The 24,563-nt window shown below is 45.1% G+C and overlaps 1 protein-coding gene across 1 annotated transcript in view; it reads right to left on the bottom strand.

The window, feature by feature from the left end:
* Positions 1-322: 322 nt before the first annotated feature.
* Positions 323-24,563, bottom strand: part of LOC124776246 (26S proteasome regulatory subunit 7) — a 64,507-nt gene continuing 40,266 nt past the window's right edge. The window contains exons 5-9 of the mRNA XM_047251111.1: positions 21,400-21,568; positions 21,074-21,238; positions 10,095-10,286; positions 698-893; positions 323-609 (exon numbers count right to left, since the gene is read on the bottom strand). Coding sequence (XP_047107067.1) covers positions 452-609; positions 698-893; positions 10,095-10,286; positions 21,074-21,238; positions 21,400-21,568 — 880 coding nt within the window. The 3' untranslated portion in view covers positions 323-451. The remainder of the gene's footprint in view (positions 610-697; positions 894-10,094; positions 10,287-21,073; positions 21,239-21,399; positions 21,569-24,563) is intronic.

Here is a 24,563-nt window from a genome sequence, read left to right as displayed (position 1 = left end):
GTTTGGAAATGGAACAAAGAATACTTAAATACTGGTTCGTATCACCTCATGAACAACTACATAATTCATTAACTCTAAAGCCACTGTTCACTCCACAGCATGGTGTAGGATGAATATCAATGTTGAAACTACAGTGACTATTACATTTCACAAAACGTATTTAAGGCTTCCAGATCTTGGTTCATTCCAGTTTTGATTTTTTTAGTGTTCATTATGTCAATCAGCCAATTTCCTCAAAAATTATAGAACTTACTCTCAGCCAAGTAGAGAGAAATGTGCACAGCAATTCCTGAACCTGTACATCAAATAAAAAAAACTAATGCAAATTTCTGAAGTATAAATTTGTATTTTTACACACATACACAGTACAATAACTTCAGAATTACTGATCATCATGTACATATTTGTCACAGTGACAATCACAATTTTTAAATTAAGTCTGAAAATAAATTTAATTATATGTCATATATCTTGGAGTTGCTGAGAATTTTGCATATGATTTTATAACTTTATTTACAGCCTCTAGAAAATCTTTCTCAGTTGCAACTTTTCTTCTTGCTCGGATTGCAAACATTCCAGCTTCTGTGCACACAGATCGTATTTCAGCACCTGAAAACAAACGAGGAAAAATACTTGAGTTAGACACTTCGTTTTCAATAACAGCTTTATAAAATTTCTGTCAAATGAATTTACACACCTGTGCTGTTTGGACAGAGTCGAGCAAGTAGTTCAAAACGAATATCTCTCTCAACACTCATAGAACGAGCATGTATCTTGAATATGTGTGTCCGTCCTTCCAAGTCTGGCAAGCCAAACTCCACTTTTCTGTCCAATCTACCTGGTCGCATGAGTGCTGGATCCAGAGTGTCTGGTCTGTTCGTGGCCATTAGAACCTAAAATATACTGTATCTTAGTGTGATACTATAAAGGAAAACTAGTAATAATTATACGTATAACCAACCACTTATGCCTAGAAAATTCCAAGTGACCTTGCAACAAAAAAAAAAGAGGCTTTCAATGTTACTTCAAAATAAGGTGTTATTGCGACAACTGAACAGAAAAGAGAGGAAAAGGGAACTATGAACATAGCATATTGTGTTGGATAGCATTAAGTCCTGTAGTAAGGGGATAAATCTAGCATATTACACCAGGAGCATAATCTTTTCATTTTCCTAGAATTATCAATTCCTGAGAAAGAATTCAGTGTTGAAAGTGTAACTTCTATCAGCCTAAGCATTCCATTACTAAATTTAAAGTACAGTTGTTCTGGGTGAAAATACACTTTCTGTGTTAAGTGACAGTATTCTTTCGCTTGGTACTGTAAAACTTAGCAATTCTTTGAATGGTTAAGGTTTTATACACCGGTGTAGAACTTCCCGGCACTTTAGAAAACTAATTCCAGAAGAAAAAGAGAAAAGCTTTTTGGAAAGATCTTTGATGTGCAGCAACATGTACGCGGCATATTTTCATATTATGATACGACCATACTTTTTTATTACGAAAGTATATACTCGAATTCAACCAAACACAGCATGTTAATTTCTGAAGCACTGAAATGAAGACTGCGAGGCGCTTTTTTTTTTTTTTTTGTGGTTTTAGGGCGCACAACTTCAACGGTCATTAGCGCCCAAACTACGTTAGGAATGCACCGCGAGGCACAAGTTTAAAACAGCAACGAAACGGAAAACACAATAAAAGACAGACTGACAGGCATAGGATTAAAAAAAGAAAACAGCATAATCAAATGTCCTTAGAGAGGGTCGTCAAATTGATAAAATGAAGAACGCGAGCAGCTGCTCGTGGGTCATCCGCTAAAATGGCTTCTAGAGGACATGGCAGGCCAAGATCAAGACGCAGTGTGTTAAAATCCGGACAGGACGTTAAAATGTGGCGGACCGTCAGCAATTGCCCACATGGGCAGAACGGCGCGGTGCAGCCGTCAGCAGATGGCGATGGCTGAACCGGCAGTGTCCAATTCGTAACCGGGCCAAAACTACCTCCTCCCGCCGAGAAGGGCGTGAGGAGGACGTACAAGCCACGGGAAGAGGTTTCAAGGCCCGAAGCTTGTTGTCTGTAAGTGCAGCCCAATCGGCATGCCACAGCGATAAAATGCGCCGACAAATGACCCTGCTACAATCTGACGAAGGGACACAACAAGAAGCTGTCCGAGGCTGGAGGACCGCAGCCTTGGCCGCAGCATCTGCAGCTTCGTTCCCAGGGATACCGACATGGCCAGGAACCCACATAAAGCTAACCGGACAACCGACGTCCACCAGCTGCTGAAGAGAGCGTTGGATCCGGTGCACGAAAGGGTGAACCGGGTACGGATCACTGAGGCTCTGGATAGCGCTCAGGGAATCGGAGCAGATGACATATGCAGAATGTCGGTGGCGGCAGATGTAAAGAACAGCCTGGTAGAGGGCAAAGAGCTCAGCTGTGAAGACCGAACAATGGCCATGGAGCCGGTATTTGAAACTTTGTGCCCCGACAATAAAAGAACACCCGACCCCGTCATTGGTCTTAGAGCCATCTGTATAAATGAAGGTCATATTAACGAACTTCGAACGAAGTTCGACAAAACGGGAGTGGTAGACTGAACCGGGGGTAACCTCCTTCGGGAGCGAGCAGAGGTCAAGGTGAACGCGAACCTGAGCCTGGAGCCAAGGTGGCGTGTGGCTCTCGCCCACTCGAAAGGTTGCAGGGAGTGAAAAATCGAGGTGTTGAAGGAGGCGACGAAAGCGAACTCCAGGGGGTAGCAGGGCAGAGACATACAACCCGTATTGACGGTCGAGAGACTCGTCAAAAAAGGAACGATAAGACGGGTGGTCGGGCATTGCCAGTAGCCGACAGGCATACCGACAAAGCAGTATATCGCGCCGGTAGGTGAGTGGCAACTCACCAACATCAGCATGAAGACTCTCAACGGGACTAGTATAAAACGCTCCGATCGCAAGTCGTAAACCCCGATGTTGTACGGAGTTGAGGCGGCGTAAGATGGATGGCCGTGCAGAGGAGTATACGAAGCTCCCATAATCCAGCTTGGAGCGGACGATCGACCAATATAGGCGAAGTAGGACGGTTCGATCCGCTCCCCACGACATACCGCTGAGAACAGGGAGGACATTTAGAGAACGGGTACAACGGGCAGCCAAATATGACACATGTGGAGACCAACTAAGTTTCCTGTCAAATGTAAAACCTAAAAATTTTGTTGTCTCCACGAATGGGAGAGCAACAGGATCGAGTCGTAAGGACAGTGGGAGAAACTCTTTGTAGCACCAGAAGTTAATACAGACCGTCTTCTCGGCAGAAAAACGAAAGCCATTGGCGACACTCCAGGAGTAAAGACGGTCAAGAGAACGCTGAAGACAGCGCTCCAGGAAACATGTACGCTGCGCGCTGCAATAGATGGTAAAATCGTCCACGAAAAGGGAGCCTGATACATCAGCTGGGATGCAATCCATTATTGGATTGATCGCTATGGCGAAGAGAGCGACGCTCAAAACTGAACCCTGTGGCACCCCATTCTCCTGGCGAAAGGTGTCTGACAGGACAGAACCCACACTTACCCTGAACTGTCGATCCATTAAAAAGGAACGAATAAAAAGAGGGAGGCGACCGCGAAAGCCCCATGTATGCATGGTGCGGAGAATGCCCACCCTCCAACAGGTGTCGTAAGCCTTCTCCAAATCAAAGAACACAGCCGCGGTCGGACGCTTCTGCAAGAAGTTATTCATAATGAAGGTCGACAAGGTAACCAGATGGTCAACAGCAGAGCGGCGCCTACGAAATCCACATTGTACATTGGTAAGTAGGCGTCGAGACTCGAGCAGCCAAACCAATCGAGAGTTAACCATTCGCTCCATCACTTTACAGACACAGCTGGTAAGCGAGATGGGTCGATAACTGGAAGGCAAGTGCTTGTCCTTCCCCGGCTTAGGAATCGGGACAACAATAGACTCGCGCCAGCATGCGGGAACATGTCCCTCAATCCAGATGCGATTGTAAGTACGAAGAAGAAAACCTTTACCCGCAGGAGAAAGGTTCTTCAGCATCTGAATATGAATAGAATCAGGCCCTGGAGCGGAGGACTGTGATCGGCCAAGTGCGTTTTCGAGTTCCCGCATGGTGAATGGGGCATTATAACTTTCACAATTCGAGGAGCGGAAGTTAGGTGGCCTAGCCTCCTCTGCCTGTTTGCGGGGGAGGAACGCAGGGTGGTAATGAGCGGAGCTCGAAACCTCTGCGAAAAAGCGGCCGAAGGCATTGGACACAGCCTCAGGGGCCACAACGATGTCATTCACGACCGTCAAGCCAGAAACTGGTGAGTGGACCTTAGTGCCAGATAGCCGGCGCAGGCTACCCCAGACAACAGAAGAAGGAATAAAACTGTTGAAGGTGCTTGTGAAAGCAGCCCAGCTGGCTTTCTTGCTTTCTTTAATAATACGACAACACTGTGCACGTAATCGTTTATAATTGATACAATTCGCCACTGTAGAGTGGCGTTTAAAGGTGCGTAAAGCACGTCGACGAGCACGTAAAGCGTCTCTACATGCTGCGGTCCACCAGGGGACCGGTACGCGACGTGGAGAAGAAGTAGGGTGAGGGATGGAATATTCAGCAGCAGCGAGAATGACTTCCGTGAGGTGTGCGACCTGATGATCGCAGCTTGTGAAGGTTTGATCCTGAAAGGTCGCCCTGGAAGAGAAGAGCCCCCAGTCTGCTTTGGAGATGGTCCAACTAGATGAGCACGGAGAGGGGGTATGCTGCAGGAGATGGATAACACACGGGAAGTGGTCGCTCGAATACGTATCAGAAAGTGCATACCACTCAAACCGGCGTGCAAGTTGGGGAGTACATATAGAGAGGTCTAAATGGGAATAGGTGTGAGATGTGTCCGAAAGAAAAGTAGGGGCGCCAGTATTGAGGCAGACAAGATTGAGCTGGTTGAAAAGGTCTGCTAACAGGGAGCCCCTCGGGCAGGATGCTGGAGAGCCCCAAAGGGGATGATGGGCATTGAAGTCTCCAGTTAACAAAAATGGTGCAGGTAGCTGAGCAATAAGTTGCATCATGTCTGCCCTGGTAATGGCAGACGACGATGGAGTGTAAACGGTACAAATGGAAAATGTAAAAGTGGGGAGAGTAATGCGGATGGCAACTGCCTGCAGGCCGGTGTGCAACGTGATGGGATCGTAGTAAATATCATCCCGGACCAGCAACATAACCCCTCCATGAGCCGGGATACCTACCACAGGGGGTAGGTCAAAACGCACAGAGGTGTAGTGTGCCAAGGCAATTTGATCGCATGGGCGTAGCTTCGTTTCCTGGAGGGCTACGACGAGCGGACGGTGCAAGTGGAGCAGCAACTTCAAGTCCTCTCAGTTGGAGCGAATGCTGCGAATATCCCAGTGAATAAGTGCCATCGTAAGAAGAAAAGGAAGATGAAAGAAGGGGTCACCTCGAAGGCCGCTGAGGGCCTGGCTTCGAGCGAGCACTGCCGCCGTTATCAGTAGACGAACAGTGATCATCCATTGGGTCTATAGGTTCATCGGCCATCTTGGGAAGATGGCCGGGAGGGGGAGCTTCCTCCGCCGGTGAACGGCCAGATGTTCGGCTACCAGCGGTGCAGCCAGGCGAAACGGATGACGGCCTGGGGCGGCAACCGCTGGGTGGCGCAGGAGAAGAAATGCGCCGTGGCGGAGAAGGAGAACTGTGCTTCCTATGAGCCTTCTTGGAAGGACGTTTGGTGGAAGTACCAGTCGAAGGCTGGGAGGTCGAGGTACGTAGGAAGTCTGCACGGGACGGTTCCTTCTTGAAGGCCCGTGCATCTGACTTCGGGGTCTTCGTCTTAGCAGAAGCTGATGAAGGGGCTGGTGTCTGTGGGGTGATGGGAGGAAGAGGAGACGTCGACCGCGCGATCTTAGCACTGGCAGAACGGACGACCGTGGTGCTGAAGGTCAGATCGCATGTCTGGGTTGCCACCTCCCTGGTAGTCCGAGGAGAGGTGAGGACAGTACTGTATTTCCCCGCTGGGAGCAGCGTGGGCTTCCTACTAGCCAATAGCTTGCGAGCAGCCGAGGTGGACACTTTCTCTTTGACCCGAATTTCTTGGATACAGCGTTCTTCCTTATAGACAGGACAGTCGCGGGAGGATGCGGCATGGTCACCCTGACAGTTCACACAACGAGGAGACTGAGGTGGACAGTCACCCTCATGGGCATCCCTGCCACAAGTGACACATTTAGCCGCATTGGAACAAGACTGTCGAGTGTGATTGAAACGCTGACACTGGTAGCGCGTAGGTGTCGGGACATAGGGGCGAACAGAAATAACCTCGTAGCCCGCCTTGATGCGCGATGGCAGCTTAACACTATCAAAGGTCAAGAAAAGTGTCCGGGTCGGTACAAGGTCATTGTTGACCTTTTTCATGACCCTATGGACAGCCGTCACGCCCTGCTCAGCGAGGAAAGATTGAATCTCCTCGTCAGTCAATCCGTCGAGGGATCTAGTATAGACCACACCACAAGACGAATTCAAAGTTCGGTGAGCCTCCACCCGGACAGGGAACGTGTACAGGAGTGTGGCCCGAAGCAGTTTTTGTGCCTGAAAGGCGCTCTCAGTTTCTAGTAATAAGGTACCGTTACGCAACCTGGTACAAGATTTGACAGATCCGGCTATGGCATCTACGCCCTTCTGGATAACGAAAGAGTTGACAGAGGAAAAATCCTTTCCGTCCTCAGATCGAGAAATGACGAGGAACTGTGGGGGCAGGCGGTAGTACTTTTGTCACTGGTGGCTGGTCATGTTTCCGTTTTTGGGCAGAAGTCGAGAGAGATGGAGTGAAATCCATTGCGGAGGAATCCCCCATGATTGCCAGTGTCTCCGATGGCGCGCTCCTTCCTTGTGGGGACCCTCTCAGAAGGCACTCCCGCCTTAGGTGAATGTTTACACCTCAGGTCACACCTCCCGTGAAACAGACGGAGGGACCAATCGGCATGGTCAGAAGGTATCAGCTCAGGCAATCACCCCTCCCTGGGCCTGGCCTTTACCAGGGGGTACGTGCGTGCCTTACATGTCTACACAGGGCGGGGAATTACGCGTTACCCCATCACCGGCTACGCGTGCGAACGCGTGGGTCGGCCTTCAGGCGCGCACAGGGAGGAAGGAAGAAGAGGAAAAAGAAGAGAGAGAGGGAGAGAGAGGACAGACTGTCTCAAACGCCGAGGCGGAGACCAGAGAAGGCAAGGAGAAGAAGGCAATGAGAAGGCAAGGAGAAGAAGGCAATGAGAAGGCAAGGAGAAGAAGGCAATGAGAAGGCAAGGAGAAGAAGGCAATGAGAAGGCAAAGAGAAGAAGGCAATGAGAAGGCAAGGAGAAGAAGGCAATGAGAAGGCAAGGAGAAGAAGGCAATGAGAAGGCAAGGAGAAGAAGGCAAGGAGAAGAAGGCAATGAGAAGGCAAGGAGAAGACAAGGGAAGGAGTAAGGAAGACAGTGAGGTGGAGAAGAGCAAAGAAAGGAACCAACCAAAGGAAGGAAGAAACGAGAAGTGAAAAAGCAAAATGACCGCAAATAGAGGTCGTGGAACCGTCCGTCTCCGGACGCAGGTGCTAACTACCCCCTTGAGGGGGAGGGACCCCTTTTAGTCGCCTCTTACGACAGGCAGGAATACCTCGGGCCTATTCTAATCCCCGGACCCGCAGGGGGTGAGGCGCTTTTGTAAGCCAATCATAGCTCTTGTCACGTGATCTCGCCAGCCGATGATTACAGATATTCAGAGCGTAGGACACATGATTAGTCAATCAATAGCAATATAACTGTTAAGTAGCGCGATCACACAAGTAGGAGAACATAATAGTTTAAATTAACACACATGGTGTAGCTACAAGAAAAGCTACGCTTTCATATATAATATTGGTCCTTTTTGAGTGTGTTAAGCTTTAAGATACATCACACAAAAGTGCCCGTAAAATTTTAAATCATACATAATTGTTTGGCCTTCTGGGGTCGAAATTCTACGTGGTTGACTCTCAAAGTGTTAAGCTTTAAATGAGAGTCAAACACTCTGCAATTTCATATATCTGAAGTACATTCTCAGATGTAACATAATTCATCCCCTGTAAAATGAAATTTACTTTTTAAGTAACATTTTTCAAAGCACCATTCGCAATATTTTCCTGCGACCTGTTAGAATTCATTTCGACAGACGTCAGGGCACGCCAGACTGGCGTCACTGTGCATGCACAGCTACAATGATGTAGGAAGCCCATATGTAGCATTAAGAGATCTTACATCATGTCAAACAAAACAGGATATCAGAGGCTACTCCAAGAGCATCGGAATTTCATAAACCACACTAAAATGCATAATTCGTATTTCCAGATTCCCAACGTGATATTAAGCTTTTCAGTGCGGTTTTCGGGATGCAAATTTTCTTGGAGTACCAGTACCGTAGTATCTCATGTTTTGTTCTTTATTATGGCATAAAGCAATACGTACCAGATGATGAAAACGTGCTCTTGATATTCAGCAAACTGTTTAAAATAGCCAATTGTGTGGGATGAAACATTTCACTACAAATAAATTGACTGCCTCTGTGGAAAAGATTAATAAAAGCCAAATTTCTTTAGCAACTCGACAAAAATAATTTCATTGTTTTGCAAGGGTCTTAATGCTTGAATACCAAAACTGTGGAAATAAAATAAGATCATAAAACTGAAACTAATAACACATTTCAGCTTTCTGTAATTATGTGAATGTATTTTAATTGACTTAATAGCTTCCGGCCACAGAAATCAGTTTTTTTTTGCTGTAAGCAAAAACATGGGTCACATGGAGACTACCGCCCTCCACAGTAAAACTCAGACTATCTTGCAGGCAGGAATCTGGCAGCTTGGGCATGCCACAAAATTTTCCCAAGTAGCATCTGGCTGCTTGTTGCAACTGCTGATACAGCTAACAGCTACAATTCAAGTAGCCAGAAAAGGGAGAAGATACTGCTCATACCTGACTCAACTGCTCATCACAAGCCAGCTGACAACTGTTCAAATGAACCTAATGCAAACAGTTGTGACATAACGCCCATCGGAAGCAGTTTGTTGTTATGAAGTATTGCATAGTCTTCGTCACAAAGCCTTTGACACATTTTGCTGTTGGCACTGTGTTTTGTTGTTGTAAATGGCACATTTCCTTTGCAACTTTTATTGTCATATTTTTCTCATTTATGTTTTATTGCAGCAGTATTATTCTGCAGTAGCGGGATATAGTAACATTCTTTGTTACGGTATCAGTTTTTACCAGTCAGAATTACAAAAATTTAACTGAAAACAAAAACAATGAAAAATTCCCAGAATTCTAACAAATTTCCAGGTTTTTACCAGATTTCCTGGAGCATATACACCCTGTGTCTAGTAATGGCATGCATTCCCATCATAGACTGCCTACTGACATGCTTCTGGTTTTAACTTAACTAAGTAAAAGATGTCAGAAAACAACCCAGAGAGGTTTTTGAACGATGGAAAGTGCAGGACGGAACAACAATAATATATGAATAGGGTAGACTGCTGCTCACCATACAGAGGGGAATTGGAATCACAGACAGGTGCAACAAAAAGACTGCTATACATTTAAGCTTTCAGCCAAAAGGTTTTCTTCTAAAGTCAACACACGACCCACCCACCCACACATTAACGCAGTTCTGTATGGTGAGTAACACTCTATTCCTTTCATAATAATGTTAATTACTGCTATTGTTGTCGTTTCCATTTGGATTACAGTGTACACCCCCCCTTAAAACTAACTAACTAACTAACTCAAAAACAGGGTGTAATGATGCAGTGCATTAAAGGAACATAATTTAGGAATTAAAATGAAAAAAAATCTACAATAAAATGTCATTATCTCAAAACTCTGAAGAAGAAAACTCTGCTTCTGGTAGTCTAACACCAAATATTCTTCACTACTGCTGTCACTAACTACAACTCTGTATTTGGGAAGCAGAACTCTCTTACCTACCTTTGCATCATTTGTGACCTCTCTCTGTTTACTCTCACTTTGTTATAGTCCAAAAAGCTGCCCAAGACATTATGCTGTACTTACTTTAATGTTACCCCTAGGATCAAAACCATCCAACTGATTTATAAGTTCCAACATAGTTCTCTGGACTTCATTATCACCACCGGCACCATCATCAAAACGTGCTCCTCCAATAGCATCAATTTCATCAAAAAATATAAGACAAGCCTTTTTGCTGCGTGCCATTTCAAACAGTTCTCGAACCATTCTTGCTCCCTATAAAAACAAATGATAACAGTGATATCAAATTTGAATGGCTGTTATTGATTGAAAATTTTAATAAAATTCACTGTTCAAGTTACAGCAGCTACACTGTGCCTCTTTCTAACTTGCTATGACAACAATGAAACAGGTGATAAAATCCCTGTCAATAAAACATTGTGACACAGGAAACAGTACTTGAAAATTATTAGCTGGTGAGAAAACACTGAACACTAAAAAGGTAATTCTGTTTACAAGGACAACTTTAACCTACATAAAAAATGCAAAACTTTCCCCCACAAAACGCCAGTACACTGATCATAATCTTAATTAACACCTGAAATTAGTACTACTCAAACCTTTTTGATAATTCCTGAGCTCAAATCACTCCACACCAAATGGTGTGCGTGTGTGTGTGTGTGTGTGTGTGTGTGTGTGTGTGTGTGAGTGAGTGAGTGGGGGGGGGGGGGGGGGGGGGGAGAGAGAGAGAGAGAGAGAGAGAGAGAGAGAGAGAGAGAGAGAGAGAGAGAGAGAGAGGGGGGGGGGGGGTAAGGTTTTGAAAGAGGGAATGGGATGGGAAGGGAAGAGAAGTATTCAACAGCTATGTTAGAAATATTATTGCTGAAAGTCTGAGACAAATGTGTTTGAAATGCATAACATTTAGAAAGTATACAAATTCAGTTAAGTGTTGAATGCCCCATCCCCAATACTGCCGTCACTCTATTCAACTCCAAAAACATTTTTTATTTTTATTTTTGGGAGCTGAAATTAAGTCGCATCCTTAACCACGCCCACGAATGAAGTGCCCCCTGGAACAAGTTTTACTCCCCTTTGGCATCGGTTTAACTTACTGTTTGTTATCACATTCATTCTGACAAAGACACTGACAAAAATTTTAAAAATAATAAATTCAACTATTTTTTATGTGCATGCAGCAATGCATCTGCATTCCACCTGTCAATGTTTCAACAGCTCTTAAGCAGATGTTTCTGTTCCTGCTGCTCATATTTTTAATGGAATGAAAGTACTGAAATGAGACTGCAGTATGAGACCCAGTTTCTCCCAGCACATACAATGTTCAAATAACTTATAGGAATGCAACCTGGTGATGTCCACAATCGCCAATATTTTGACAGGAACACACACTGGCATTTTCATGGCAAAAATTCACAGGGACGCTTATGAAGAAGTGTTAATGCCTATTCTCCATAGTCAATGGGCCACACCACGGATAATCTGCAAACCAAACAAAAACTTGAAACTGTGCTGAATTCAAAGTAATGATCAACGCACAAAGAAACTTATTCTCTACCAGCCCCAAAAGAACTATCAAAATCAGATCATGGCACCTCGCTCAACAGAATAAAACTGATCTCACAGAAGCATATATTCAAATGCTCTTACCATATGAACTGTGCTGTCATAATCACTTACTCTTTAAAATATCTTTAGTCCCTGCCATATTATAGCATTTTGAGGTTCAGGGCATTCCCCATTGCTCCACACCCTAACTATATTTTGGTCACAGGTGCTAATCCAGAGAATCACCTCTATAACCTCAAGATTTTGTTTTAGAGACTGGCAACAGGAGGACTACTTTGCAACAAGCGTAAGTGTTCTTTTATGCAGCCTTCCTTGGCATAGTATTTGCAGTGTGTGTTACACAAAGCACTAGGCAATGTCCTTCAGACATGCACGCATATCTGCAGGAATACACACTTTCGTGATTAATAGCTGTATGAAACGCATTCACAATTGGAAATACAATTACACTCCAGCTTCACAACTGATCAGCAACAACGAAAATTATCCCTGGACTGGAATTCAAAGCCAGATTTCCCACTTATCAACAGTGGTCATCTCTATCACTTGAGCTACCCAAGCACACCTCAAGGTCTACCCAAACTTTGATACATACTGGGTGCATGTCCCACACACACACACACACACACACACACACACACACACACACACACAGTTGCTGTGATTCCAAACAGGGCAATACTTTCGCTGTTATAGTCAAGCCTTTGTCTAGGCATGAATCGTTTCCATCTTCCCTTAAACATTTCACAAAGCCACAAGCGTCACCAAGAACCCAGTGCTACATCATCCTGTTCACAGTACAATACGGGTGGTCGGACACACCTCCCAAGCCAAATTTCATCCTTGTTGCCCACATTTGCATCAACTACACCAAAATCAAGGGGTTCTGTTGAGGGTCTCAGAATGAGTGCTACAACTACTGCATACTGCCCATCAGGACTTTAGCTGATGGAAAGTTTCATACAAGATGTTTGCTGACCAAATACTGAATGGGTCTGCCATTGTTCAGCCTGTCATGTCCATTATGCTGTATCTTTCAAGTGATTCTCTCCCTGGCCTGACACTGCAGAACTTGGAAGCACATCCACTTAGATTTTGATATCTCATTTTTGGGTTCCATGTTGCTGGACCATGCACCACCTGTGTCTTCTTGTCCAGCAGTTTCTGCTTTGTGCAGAGGAGACAGGGGGGCGGGGAATGTAATGGTGCCACTGGACGCTGCTATACGCAATAATGATGCGAGCAGCCAAGTGTGCACTGCCCAGGTGTTGTTATCCGATCTCTCTCTCTTCTTGTCTCCTGTTTCTTCACCCATACTGTATTTGACCGTATTTGTTCCTACCTACTCCTCAACCACAGATCCTCTTCTCACTCTACATGCACACCACTGTCTTTAACATTGCCAACCTAACGCCAACTACACTGCAACTTTGAGTTATTTTTCAGTTTTACACTATCTTTTCACCTATTTTCATATTTAATACAGTTTTATATTTTTATCTGTTGTCTGCATATTTGTTATGGGCAGCAAACTGATATCTTGTGCTGCAAATTCCAGCTTCTACATTGCACAACGTTAATTGCAATGACTTTCCCTCCTTTGGATATAGTCCACATTCTCACCTCTGTCATATTAACAAATCTCAATCACAACTACTTCTTTCAAAATTGATCATTTACTTATTACAGTGTTTTTCAATTTCTACTTTCTGTCCTCCACATTTTTTCCTCCTCAGATTCACCATACCTTGAGATTTAGAGCATTCACTTTCACTCGCACCTTCACAAAATCCAACACCCAAATTCCTTCTGAAATTCTGAGTAGCACTGAATACCTCTCAATGGGCTTAACTTAAAAATTGCCATCTCTTGGATCTCCCTTCTTTTCAATTTCCTCAGTCTCTAACCTTCACCACCCAGGTGCTATATAATTAAAACACCCAGACACCTCTCCTTAACCTACATCTGCTCTTTTGATAAAATCCTTTTGTTGTTCCAGATTAATTTTCTATATCCTATTTAATTTTCTACAGCCAATCTCCAAGACAGACCCATGCAATCCAATAGCTGTAACATTATACTAAACACCATCTGACAAAGCTATAAAACCTATACATACTTTCTATTTCCACTTAATAACACAAATTTTGATGACCTATTCTACCTCAAACAACTCCATAAACTGCTTCAACTTCACATAAAAAACAATGCTCTCATACACACTTGCTAGACTTTCAACACTACTTTCCAACTATCATTTAAAAACCTGGCCCCTAAAGAAGCCTAAGTGCTCTCTCAGGACCTTATATTCAGCCACAAACACAGGCTTTGTCATTCTGGATTTGTCAAGGGCTCGTTTCCAATGCCTCTTTATCCGTTACTAGCCTTTCCCCAGCATCTTCGCTCACATAAACATACAAAACATATATTGCACACATCTCCTACTGCCACACTGTGTCCAGCTCTTGTGCCCTGTCTCTGTCACCTAATCTCCATACCCTCTCTGTCTCTCCATATCATTATCCTCCCTCTTAGTCCATTTCTGTTGCCCTGTCTCTTTGAACATATTTTCCTCCCCTTCCCTCTGTCCATATCTTTTTCCCTTCCCTCTCTGCTTATCCTCCTGGGCCCTCCTGTTCTCTATACATCTGAAACTTTCCCCAGATGCCCATCCACAGATATATCCCCTGCAAAATACGTCTATAAAGCAGGCCACTACAACTGCCACAACATGTCAGGGGCTTGAAAACTGTTTCTTGCTTCTGAAACCAGGGCTGCATTGCAAAGCAGATCAGTAAGATAGGCCAATACTGTGCCCACACAGTATGGTTGGTTGGTTGGAGAAGGGACCAAACTACACAGTCATCAGTGCCTCCAACCTGAGATTAAGTAAAACCGATAAAATCCCGCATTAAAAGAGGGAACTACAACATCCATAAAGTGATAAACTATTGACAGGGAAGGAAGGAAAAGGACAGAAGACAAGGCGAGGGAAAGAAAGTGACTAATGACAGGAGCATGAAGGAAGAAGCAAAGGAGACAGAGATGCTCAGGGCATAACAGACCCCATGAGGAAAGGAGTGGGAAGGCAGAGGGCCAGGGTGAACCATCAAGCCCAGCTGAAGCCAATCCAGTCGGGGTGAAGGGGGGGAGCACGAAAGGCTGCCATCCCCTTCACTCACCGATAAGGTGGAAGGCCCCTCCCTTAAATAAAGTGATAAAAACCTCCATCACGAATAAAACGTAAAACGAGATCTGCCACTGAGGCATCATCAGCCAACACCAGGGGGAGAGATTCTGGAAAGCTAAAAGTCCGTCGTAGGATGGCTAAGTTGGGGCAGTCCAATAAGAGGTGAGCCACAGTCAACATCAATCCACAACGACAGAGAGGGTGGTCCTCACGACGGAGGAGATAACCGTGAGTCAAAAAAGTATGGCTGATGCAGAGGCGGCAGAGAATGACAAGAGGCCTTACGAGAGGCTCGTAAGGAGGACCGCCATGGAGTTGCAGTATCCTTAATTACCCTGAGTTTGTTCGGCGAAGAAAGGGTGCTCCATTCTGCATCCCAAAGGCCCAAAACCTGACGACGTAATGCCGAGCGAAGGTCTATTTTTGGAATGTCAATAGTGAGAGAGGGCCTGGTAGTAGCTAACTTAACCAGTTGATCAGCAAGTTCATTGCCAGGAATCTCAACATGGCCTGGGGTCCAAATGAAAACCACTGTGCATCCACGTTGAGCGAAGAGAGAAAGGGAGTCCTGGACAGCGATGACCAACGGGTGGTGAGGGAAGCACTGGCCGATAGCGTGCAAACCGCTCGATGAGTCACTCCAGGTAGTGAAGGATAGTCCTGAGGAGGAGTGGATATGGTCCAGTGTGCACAAGATGGCTACCAATTCTGCAGTAAAAACACTACAGCCATCTGGCAAGGAGTGAAGTTCCGTGTGTCGCAAATATGTGTAAGCAAAACCAGTGCGTCCAGCAGCCATGGAGCCATCAGTATAGATCACTTCTGCACCCTGAAAGGAACTGAGGAGACAGGAGAACTGGTGGCGAAGAACAATCTGAGGAACAGAATCCTTTGAATCAATTGAGAGAATCAAGACAGAGTTGCAGCCGAGAGACGCACCATGGAGGGGTACGTGTGTGAGCGGAGAAGAGAGGTGGTAAAGGCAATTGCTGGAGCTCAGAAAAGAGCGACTGAATGTGGACACCCATGGTAAGCCCACATCGTGGTGGCTGCTGTGGCAGGGTGAGCTCCGTGTCTGGATAGAGAAGACCATAATTTGGGTGCTTTGGGGTGCAGCGAATGCGGAGCACGTAAGATATCAGCTGTTGCTGGCGCAAAACTGGTGCCTCTGCAAGAAGGCTAGGTACGGAGCTAGTCCAGAAGGGACCAGTTTGCAAGTCGGAGCTGACAGAGGTGGAACTCTGTGGAACCCCATTTTCTTGCCGATGGGAGAGCTGTAGGAGGAGCCAACCTGGACCCAAAAAGAGCAATAAGAAAGAAAATTACAGATAAAAATGGGCAGAGCCCCACGAAGGCCCTATTCGTGAAGGGTGGTGAGGATGTGGTGGCACCAGGTGGCGTCATAGGCCTTATGCAGCTCAAAGAAGACTGCAAAGAGGTGTAGCCGATGGGCAAAAGCTGACTGGATAGCAGAGTCTAGGAGCACCAAGTTACCCACCATAGAGCGGCCACAGCGAAAACCACTTTAAGTCGATGACATACGGTCGCGGGATTCAAGGATCCAAAACAGCCGCCGACTCACCATGCATTCAAGGAGCTTGCAGAGGGTGTTAGTAAGGCTAATTGGATAGCAGCTATCCAACAGAAGAGCTAACTTCCCTGGCTTCAACACCGGAATAACAATGCTTTTCTGCCACTGGGTAGGAAATACTCCCTCACCCCACAGACAGTTGAAGAGTGTCAAGATACGACGGTGGCCAGCCACCAATAAGTGTTGGAGCATTTGGTTATGTATCCGATCCAGTCCAGGAGCCGCATCCGGACAAAGGGCGAGGGTGCTGGCAAAATCCCACTCACTAAATGGGGCATTATATGGTTCTGAGCAGCAGGAAACAGAAGAAAAAGGCAGTCGTTCTGAACGCTCTTTCAGGAGAAGGAACGTGGGGGTATACTGAGCCGATGCCGAAGCTTGAGCAACGTGTTGAGCAAAATTTTATGCCACAAAGTCCAGATTGGTAACACCACCACCATGTACGGAAATTCCTGCAACCCCGGTGGGAGGACGGTGGCCAAAAGTTCGCTGGAGTTTCGCCCAGACTTGCGAAGAGAGGGTGTGAGGTCCTATGGCAGCTACATATCATTCCCAGCAAATCCGTTTCTGAAATCTGATTAGGTAGCGGGCCTGGGTGCGGAGTCGTTTAAAGACCAGAAGAAGAGCAGTAGAAGGGTGCTGCTTGAAGTGTTGAAGCGCACGGTGGCGGTCTTTTATGGCTGCAGTCCACTAAGGGACTACCTGCCGGCAGGAGAAACGTGAAGAAGAACTGAAAGGATGGAGGCAGTCAAGGTCTGAGTAGATTCATCAACACTGTCGTGTGGCAATACGGGGAGTGGGGAGTAGAGGAGAAGGCACCCCAATCAGCCATAGATAGGGCCCACCTGGGAGGGTGACCGTGAGACACACTGAAAGAAGATCAAAACAATCGGGTAATGGTCGCTGTCACAGAAGTCATCATGGACGCCCCACTCAGTGTGTGGGAGCGCCTATGTTTAGTAAACAGAGGTCAAGCCCTGCCAGAACAGCTTCAACTGTCTTGCCCAGGGCAGTAGTCGTATGACTACCCCAAAGAGGGTTGTGGGCATTAAAGTCCCGTAATAACAGGAAGGGAGAAGGGAGTTGTTGAAGAAGGGTGGTGAGGGCATGGGATGTGGGCGGCCTGTCAGGTGGGAGGTAAAGATTACAGATTGTGACTGGAGTGGCCAGTTGGACCCTGACAGCAATGGCTTCCAGAGTGGTACGGAGGGGAACCCATTTACTAACAATGTCCTTGCAGACTAAGGTGCAAACACCACCAGAAACCCGCAAGGGGCCAATTCGGTTATGACAAAAAAAAAAATTCAAATGTGTGTGAAATCTTATGGGACTTAACTGCTAAGGTCATCAGTCCCTAAGCTTACACACTACTTAACCTAAATTATCCTAAGGACAAACACACACAGCCATGCCCGAGGGAGAACTCGAACCTCCGCTGGGACCAGCCGCAAAGTCCATGACTGCAACACCTTAGAGCGCTCGACTAATCCCGCGCGGCTCGGTTCTGACAGAAAGCGTGGAATCCACAGAGGGTCAGTGAGTAAGAATTGACAAAATGGGTCTCCTGGAGCGCAATGCAAGCAGCAGAGTAGAAGGAAAGATGCTAGAAGGTGATGCAAATATCCATTACAATTCCACTGGAGGATTCTCAAGCCGGAGTCCAAAATGGAAGTGATTGGACCAGAGTCAGTCACGCCATCAAGTCGCTATCCGTTACCGATAAGGATGGGGTAATATCCATATAGGTGGATACGCTGCCGATGTGGAGCAGTAGATCGCCTTTCATGGGGTGCCAGGAATAGGAGTCCTGGGAGGGAGCTCCAGTACCTGCGACTGCCGAAGGAGGGGAGCATTTCTCCGGCGGGGGAGGGGGAGCAGCACCTGAAGAGGGGGTATGGGTACTGAGGGGGAGGGGGTGGGAGAAGGGGGAGGGGAAGGAGGAGGAGGAGGAGGAGGCTGAAGGCATGGGGCGAATGGGGTGGGGCTGGGAAGAGGAGGGGGTAGGAGGGGGAATGGACGTAATTGAAGCAAATGTATAGGTCATAGACACGGGATGGAGCCGGTGATATTTTTGACGAGCCTCATTGTAGGTGAGCCGATCTAAGGTTTTGCACTCTTGAATCCTCCTTTCTTTCACAAACACCAGGCATGTAGGTGAGCATGGACAATGCTGTCCATTACAATTTATACACATGGGCGGGGGAGCACAGGCACTCCCCTCATGGAGGGAGCGCCCACAGTCACCAGAGGGGATCAGTGGTGCAGCGAGAAGACGTGTGTCCAAACCTTAAGCATTTAGAATATCTCATCGCTGGTGGAATGTAAGGTTTTACATCACACCGAAAACCATTACCTTGACCTTCTCTGGGAGGACATCCCCCTCGAAGGCCAGGATAAAGGCGTCCATAGCGATGTGATTGTTTGGAGGGCCTCACTGCACACGGCGGATAAAACGAACCCCTCACCGCTCGAGGTTAGCACGGAGCTCCTCATCAGATTGCAGAAGAAGATCTCGGTAGAAAACAATGCCCTGTACTGAGTTCAAAGGTTGGTGGGGCGTGACAGAGACTGGGACGTGACAAGCACGCAGGGTGTCACGTTGGGCAGCGGAAGATGTCTTTATGAGCAAAGCACCGGACCACATTTTACTCATCAATTCAACTTCGCCATACTTATCTTCAATTGCCTCCACGAAAAACAAAGGCTTGGCCGTGGAAAACTACCACCAAACCAGGTACTGAGGAAAAGGTTTAAACCCAAGTCAGTGAGCTTGCCCCTCCTCCCAGGGGGTGGCCAGGGAGGGGAAGACCAAAGGATCAGAAGGAGTGTCACGTCTGCTACCACTCTTAGAGACGGCCACAGAATGGCCAGGATGGTGAAGCTTTTGTCGCTTCATGTGCAAGACGTCCGCCCTAGTACCACCCACTCTGATCAGGGGCTCGCCCTGTGGGCGCCACCCAGCCACAGCAAGGGCCATGTGGCACAGCGGCCATTGCCGGGAGTCCTGGTGCCCCAAAATGATGAGCATCGACTCCTGGGCAAACACGAGGTATTAACAGCTCAGGTACTAACAGTGTGATCACTGTGGTGTCAGGGGGCTCAGCCAAGTGGGTTCTTAACAGCCCCACCACACGGACTGGTTACCATGCTGGTGACCTAGCAAGATGGGGGCCAGGGTACAAAGGGAAAGGGGAGGGGAGGGGGAGAGAAACCTGCACCATGGAAGCTAGGTAGGGAGTTCATTTCCAAATGGCTCACACTGAACGGAAAATTTTTGGAAATGGAGGTCAAACCCCACGGGGACCAAAAATGCCGAAAAGATGGATACAGCAAACTAAACAATAGCACAGACCAAAACAAAGCCAGGAGGATAGCCAGGTCAACAAAGTCCACTAAGAGGGGAAAAGAGGAGGCAGGGACAAACCAGCAAGGATAGGGAGGGAGAGGAACATGGATGGTAATACAGCCTTCAAAGGAATGGAAAGGAGGCTACAATAGCTCGGGCCCCATGCGCGCCACACACATACCCACAAAAGGACTTGGGCCCCCTGGGGGGGGGGGGGGGGGGGGGGGGGGGGGGGGGGCATGTAGTATGTCTGTTGTGCAGAGCGGCCTATATGCTAGGGAGCCGAGACAAACATGTTTTTGCCTATACCTCCACTCCCATTGGAGCTAGGAATTTATAAACCCTATAAGCTAATACTCTTGAGGGCTGCTGCTTCTGCACCAAACTTGGCTGAAATAGATTCTGAGATTTGGAGGAGATTACAAACAAACACACACACACACACACACACACACACACACACACACCTACCTTTTTACGTGTATAACACACGAAGTAAGTATTTCTTCAACATTTGTCTTTCAAACCACACCCAGTCAGAAATACATGACAAAGTGTGCTTGCCTCCCTTCCTTCCCATCCCCTCCTTCCACGTGTCCATCCACCGCAAAGCTTCCTATAGCTCTCAACCACAAACCTGGAGTAATCTTCCCCAATCAAATCCTTATCCAGTGATTTCAGCATCCCAGTTACACGAAATATAATAAAAAACAAGGGTTTCACAACACCCAAACTGCTGTGAGGAAATACCTGAGCCCACCTGCTTTCTGATACCTGTATTGAGAAACAGTACCACTATGATACCACCTTACAACAGTGTGACCAACAGCTCCTCAAAACTGACCTAAATCATCACAGCTGACTTCTTAATAATCCACAAATGGCAAAATCTTGTACATAAATCTTCTACTCGTTTCCATAATTCAGCATATAGTAAGGGTATCTATCTGTAGGGCATGCAGTGTGAATGATAACTGTTTTGTGTGTGTGTGTGTGTGTGTGTGTGTGTGTGTGTGTGTGTGTGTGTGTACGCACAGGTTCATTTTAACTTCTATTTTCATTATAAGGTCACCTTCAGACAGAAGTTCATAATAACTTATGAAGGATTCCCCTTAACTGGAACTCTTAGAGAATTCATTCATATTATGTTTGCTATGGAAAACTGCCAAACTCGTGTAATGACAAGAATTGTATTAGCTCAATAACAAACAATGATAATTTCAAACAGCATTCAGTACCAAAACTTTAACAACTATTAGGAAATAAAAACTCTTGAAGGTTCACCGATTAATTATTCATACTAAAACTGTGTAAAGTGCAAATATTAGTAAAATATTAAAACAGACACTAACCTCTCCTACGTATTTCTGGACAAGTTCGGACCCAATGACCCTAATGAAACAAGCATCTGTTCTATTTGCAACAGCCCTTGCACATAATGTTTTACCAGTGCCAGGAGGACCAAAGAGGAGGACTCCTTTAGGTGGTTCAATTCCAAGGTTTACAAACTTCTCAGGCTGAAAAATATATAAAATGCTAAAGATATAATTAAGTAAAAAATAACATTATGAAATAAAAAGCTTTATATCAACAATGAAACATTCTTTTACAAAGAGAATTTGTACTTCCAATATCAGTTTTATGTCAAATTCAAGCACAACTACGAAAGTTCACTTACATGCAATAGTGGTGTTTCAACAACTTCTCTTAATTTTTCAATTTGTTCTTTGCATCCTCCAACATCGCTATATGTAACATCTGGTTTCTCTTCAACTTGCATCATTGTGACTGTTGGATCTATCTTTGGTGGCAAAGGTATATGAATTTGATATTTGTTGCGATCCACACTGCAATAAGGAAACATAAAAACATTTTTGTGACTAAGTCAGTATCAGAATGTTGGCAAGTATCATTAAGCTTGACAACTGGCCTCAGTTTGATAGGAAACATGGTGTACAATATTTCTTCAACTACACCACATCTGGCTGATGCCATTCCTTGATTATTAGATTCCAAAAAGCTACCAAACTATGAGGATGTTGACTACTACATTCATCTCTTGTTCCATCCCAGATATTTTCTATGGGATTAAGACCAGGTGATTTACTGCATTTACTCGAATCCAGACCGCACTTGAATCTAAGCCGCACCTGAAATATCAGACTCAAAATCAAGGAAAAAAATTTTCCTGAATCTAAGCTGCACCTGAAATTTGAGACTCTAAATTCAAGGTGAGAGAAAGGTTTTACACCACCCCTCCAAATCGAAACAAAGCTGGTCCATCGTAACATCAAACAATTTAGATCAAATGGATGAAGATACAGCTACAGTAGTTTGGTTCGAGTCATAAGCTTAGCAGTTAAGCTTTGCCAGGTAGCCAATGCTGTGTGTCAGGCGCTCCGTCTGTATTTATACAGGTACCCTTCCTTTTTCACGTGCTTCATCTGGTTTGAAGCGATTGCTTACTTTGCTTTCATCTGATAAGTGCCATTCTCTTTGTTATAGGTGTTTACGTCACTAAGCTGAAAATGCATTATTGTACTGTGTCAAGCACTGTTTGTCGCACTCTGATAATGAGTGTTTACAACCTGTCGCCACTCACGGCATGGCTTGCCTTTGTGCGCGCTACCGCCGCTTACAATAAAAACAGAGGAATTGTCTCATTAGCAAAACAATGGCAAGAGACTGCTATCTGTTGTTACTTACACTGCTGCTTTCTTTGATAATGATCAACAAGAACCAAATAATAGACTGAGTGTGACAGAAGATGTTCTAAACGAGAATTAAGCGAAAATTTTTCTTTTTGAAAATCTTTGCAGGTGCCTGTTTAGTACATTACATTATGCACAGAAATTAGAGTCACCTTAGATTTAAAAAGCTAGTCAATTGCTGTGCTGCATTTCTGACTATTGTTATTCAGAATAAGAATAATACAAATATAAACATGACATGATATGTATATTCTTCTGTGTTTGCTGTTGTGTCACTCGTAGTTTATTAGGCAAACAGGATTTAAATGAGATAGCAGCAAACACGAAAGAATACATGGCATAATGTTTACATTCCTATTATTTTTATGGTGAAGAGAATACTGCATGTGATTCACGATTCGTAAAAGTTCCTATTAGCAACCATCTCTTTGTCACAGGTAGGAAAAAAATTCGGAACGTAGAGTTGGCCATATTGACATACATCCCAAACAGTCTTTCCAGTCAGATTTTCGTAGTAGATTTTTAGGGATGACTTCAAATGCAGAGTGTTGTTGTTGTTGTCTTCACTCCATAGACTGGTTTGATGCAGCTCTCAACGGTTTTCTATCCTGTGCAATGCAGAGTAGCAACACTTATAAAATAAGAATAACAACAACTTACAAATTAAATGCTGGAAATTAAAACAAAATTTTATTAGGTTTGTAAAATATCCTATATGACATGTTTAAAATATCAGTCACGATTCTGAATCACTTATCACTCGATTCTTTGTTGCTCATTTCTTCGTACAGAGCACCATCCTCTGTATCATCTAGTGCATTGGATAATGAACATTTTTTAAATGCTTGTTGCACAGTCAAATTTGGAACACACTTCCATGCATCATAAATCCATTGGCACACTTGCGACAAACTCGCACATTTTACTTGTCGTGTCGGTGTCAGTTGCCTGTCGCTTTTCGAAAGCCAGTCTGTGTACAAGTGTTTAAGCTAGTCCCCAAATGGTTTATTCAAACAGATGTCAAGTGGTTGCAGAATTGACATCATCCCGCCTGGAATTACTGCCAAGTCTGTTTTGCTTTCCTGTAATTTTTGTTTTACTGCAGGTGTTGTCTGGCCTGTGTACGCATCTAATACCAACAGACTGCGTAAACCAAGCATTGCGCCAGGACAACGATCCCACACGCATCTAATCCATTCCAGCACCATGCCCTCCGTAAACCACGCAGTTTCGTTTGCTCATACAATTTCAGTTTTTGGAAACACTTCCAATTTCGGTAAAGTCTTTCACTTGAAAACTATGAATGGGGGTAATTTATGCCCATCTGCTGTGCAAGCAAGCGTGACGGACATCCACTGTTTTTCACCCCCTGATGTAAGGACACTTGTGTCTTTCTTTCCTTTGGCATTAACCGTATAATTTGAAGGCATGTCAAAATATACAGGAGTTTGGTCAGCATTTCCTATCTGACCAATAAGGTATTGCTTTTCTGTGTGCCACCTAATTATAAAACGCTGAAATTCCACAAGTTTTTCTTCATAATTTTTCGGCAGCTTCCATGCAACCGAACTGAAGTTCACCTCAGAAGTGAAAAACCCCAGCACTTCATAAACAAATCAATCCAGCTGTGACTAGCCTTAAAATTTTAGATTTTTTGCTCTCTAGCAATTTCATGTGCTTAATTTTTAAAATTTTGGCATTCACAGGCAGGAATTTCTGACGCTGTTCATAAACAAATTCATTTAAAATCACTTCTAGTGCATGATATCGCCCACACTTTGGCCAACTAAATGCTTGTCTCTCTGCAGTTGCCCATCACCTGACATTGCTCTCTTCAGTCCCAAATCACAGACCTGCAGCACAATTAGAACTTTGTTCTGCAAAAGAAATAACTCTCCTCTTGAATTTGGCACTATAATGAAAGCGCTTCATTATGGTTCTCTAACACCAACAAGCACTTCACGAAATTCCATGAAGCAATAGGTGCCGCTACGTAAAATCTTAATGAGCCCCAGTGTATCAACTCATTCAACAATCCTAAAGCCTTGTGCATTGTTGGTATTTTTGTGTAAAGAAATTATTTTTGTTGCTATGAATATTTGAAAGGCTGCTACATACAAAGATGAAAAAT

The sequence above is a fragment of the Schistocerca piceifrons genome, chromosome 2 (assembly GCF_021461385.2).
Source record: "Schistocerca piceifrons isolate TAMUIC-IGC-003096 chromosome 2, iqSchPice1.1, whole genome shotgun sequence".
NCBI classification, from domain to species: domain Eukaryota; kingdom Metazoa; phylum Arthropoda; class Insecta; order Orthoptera; family Acrididae; genus Schistocerca; species Schistocerca piceifrons.
Note: the sequence above shows the minus strand (reverse complement) of the source record. Positions and strands in the feature narration are given on the sequence as shown.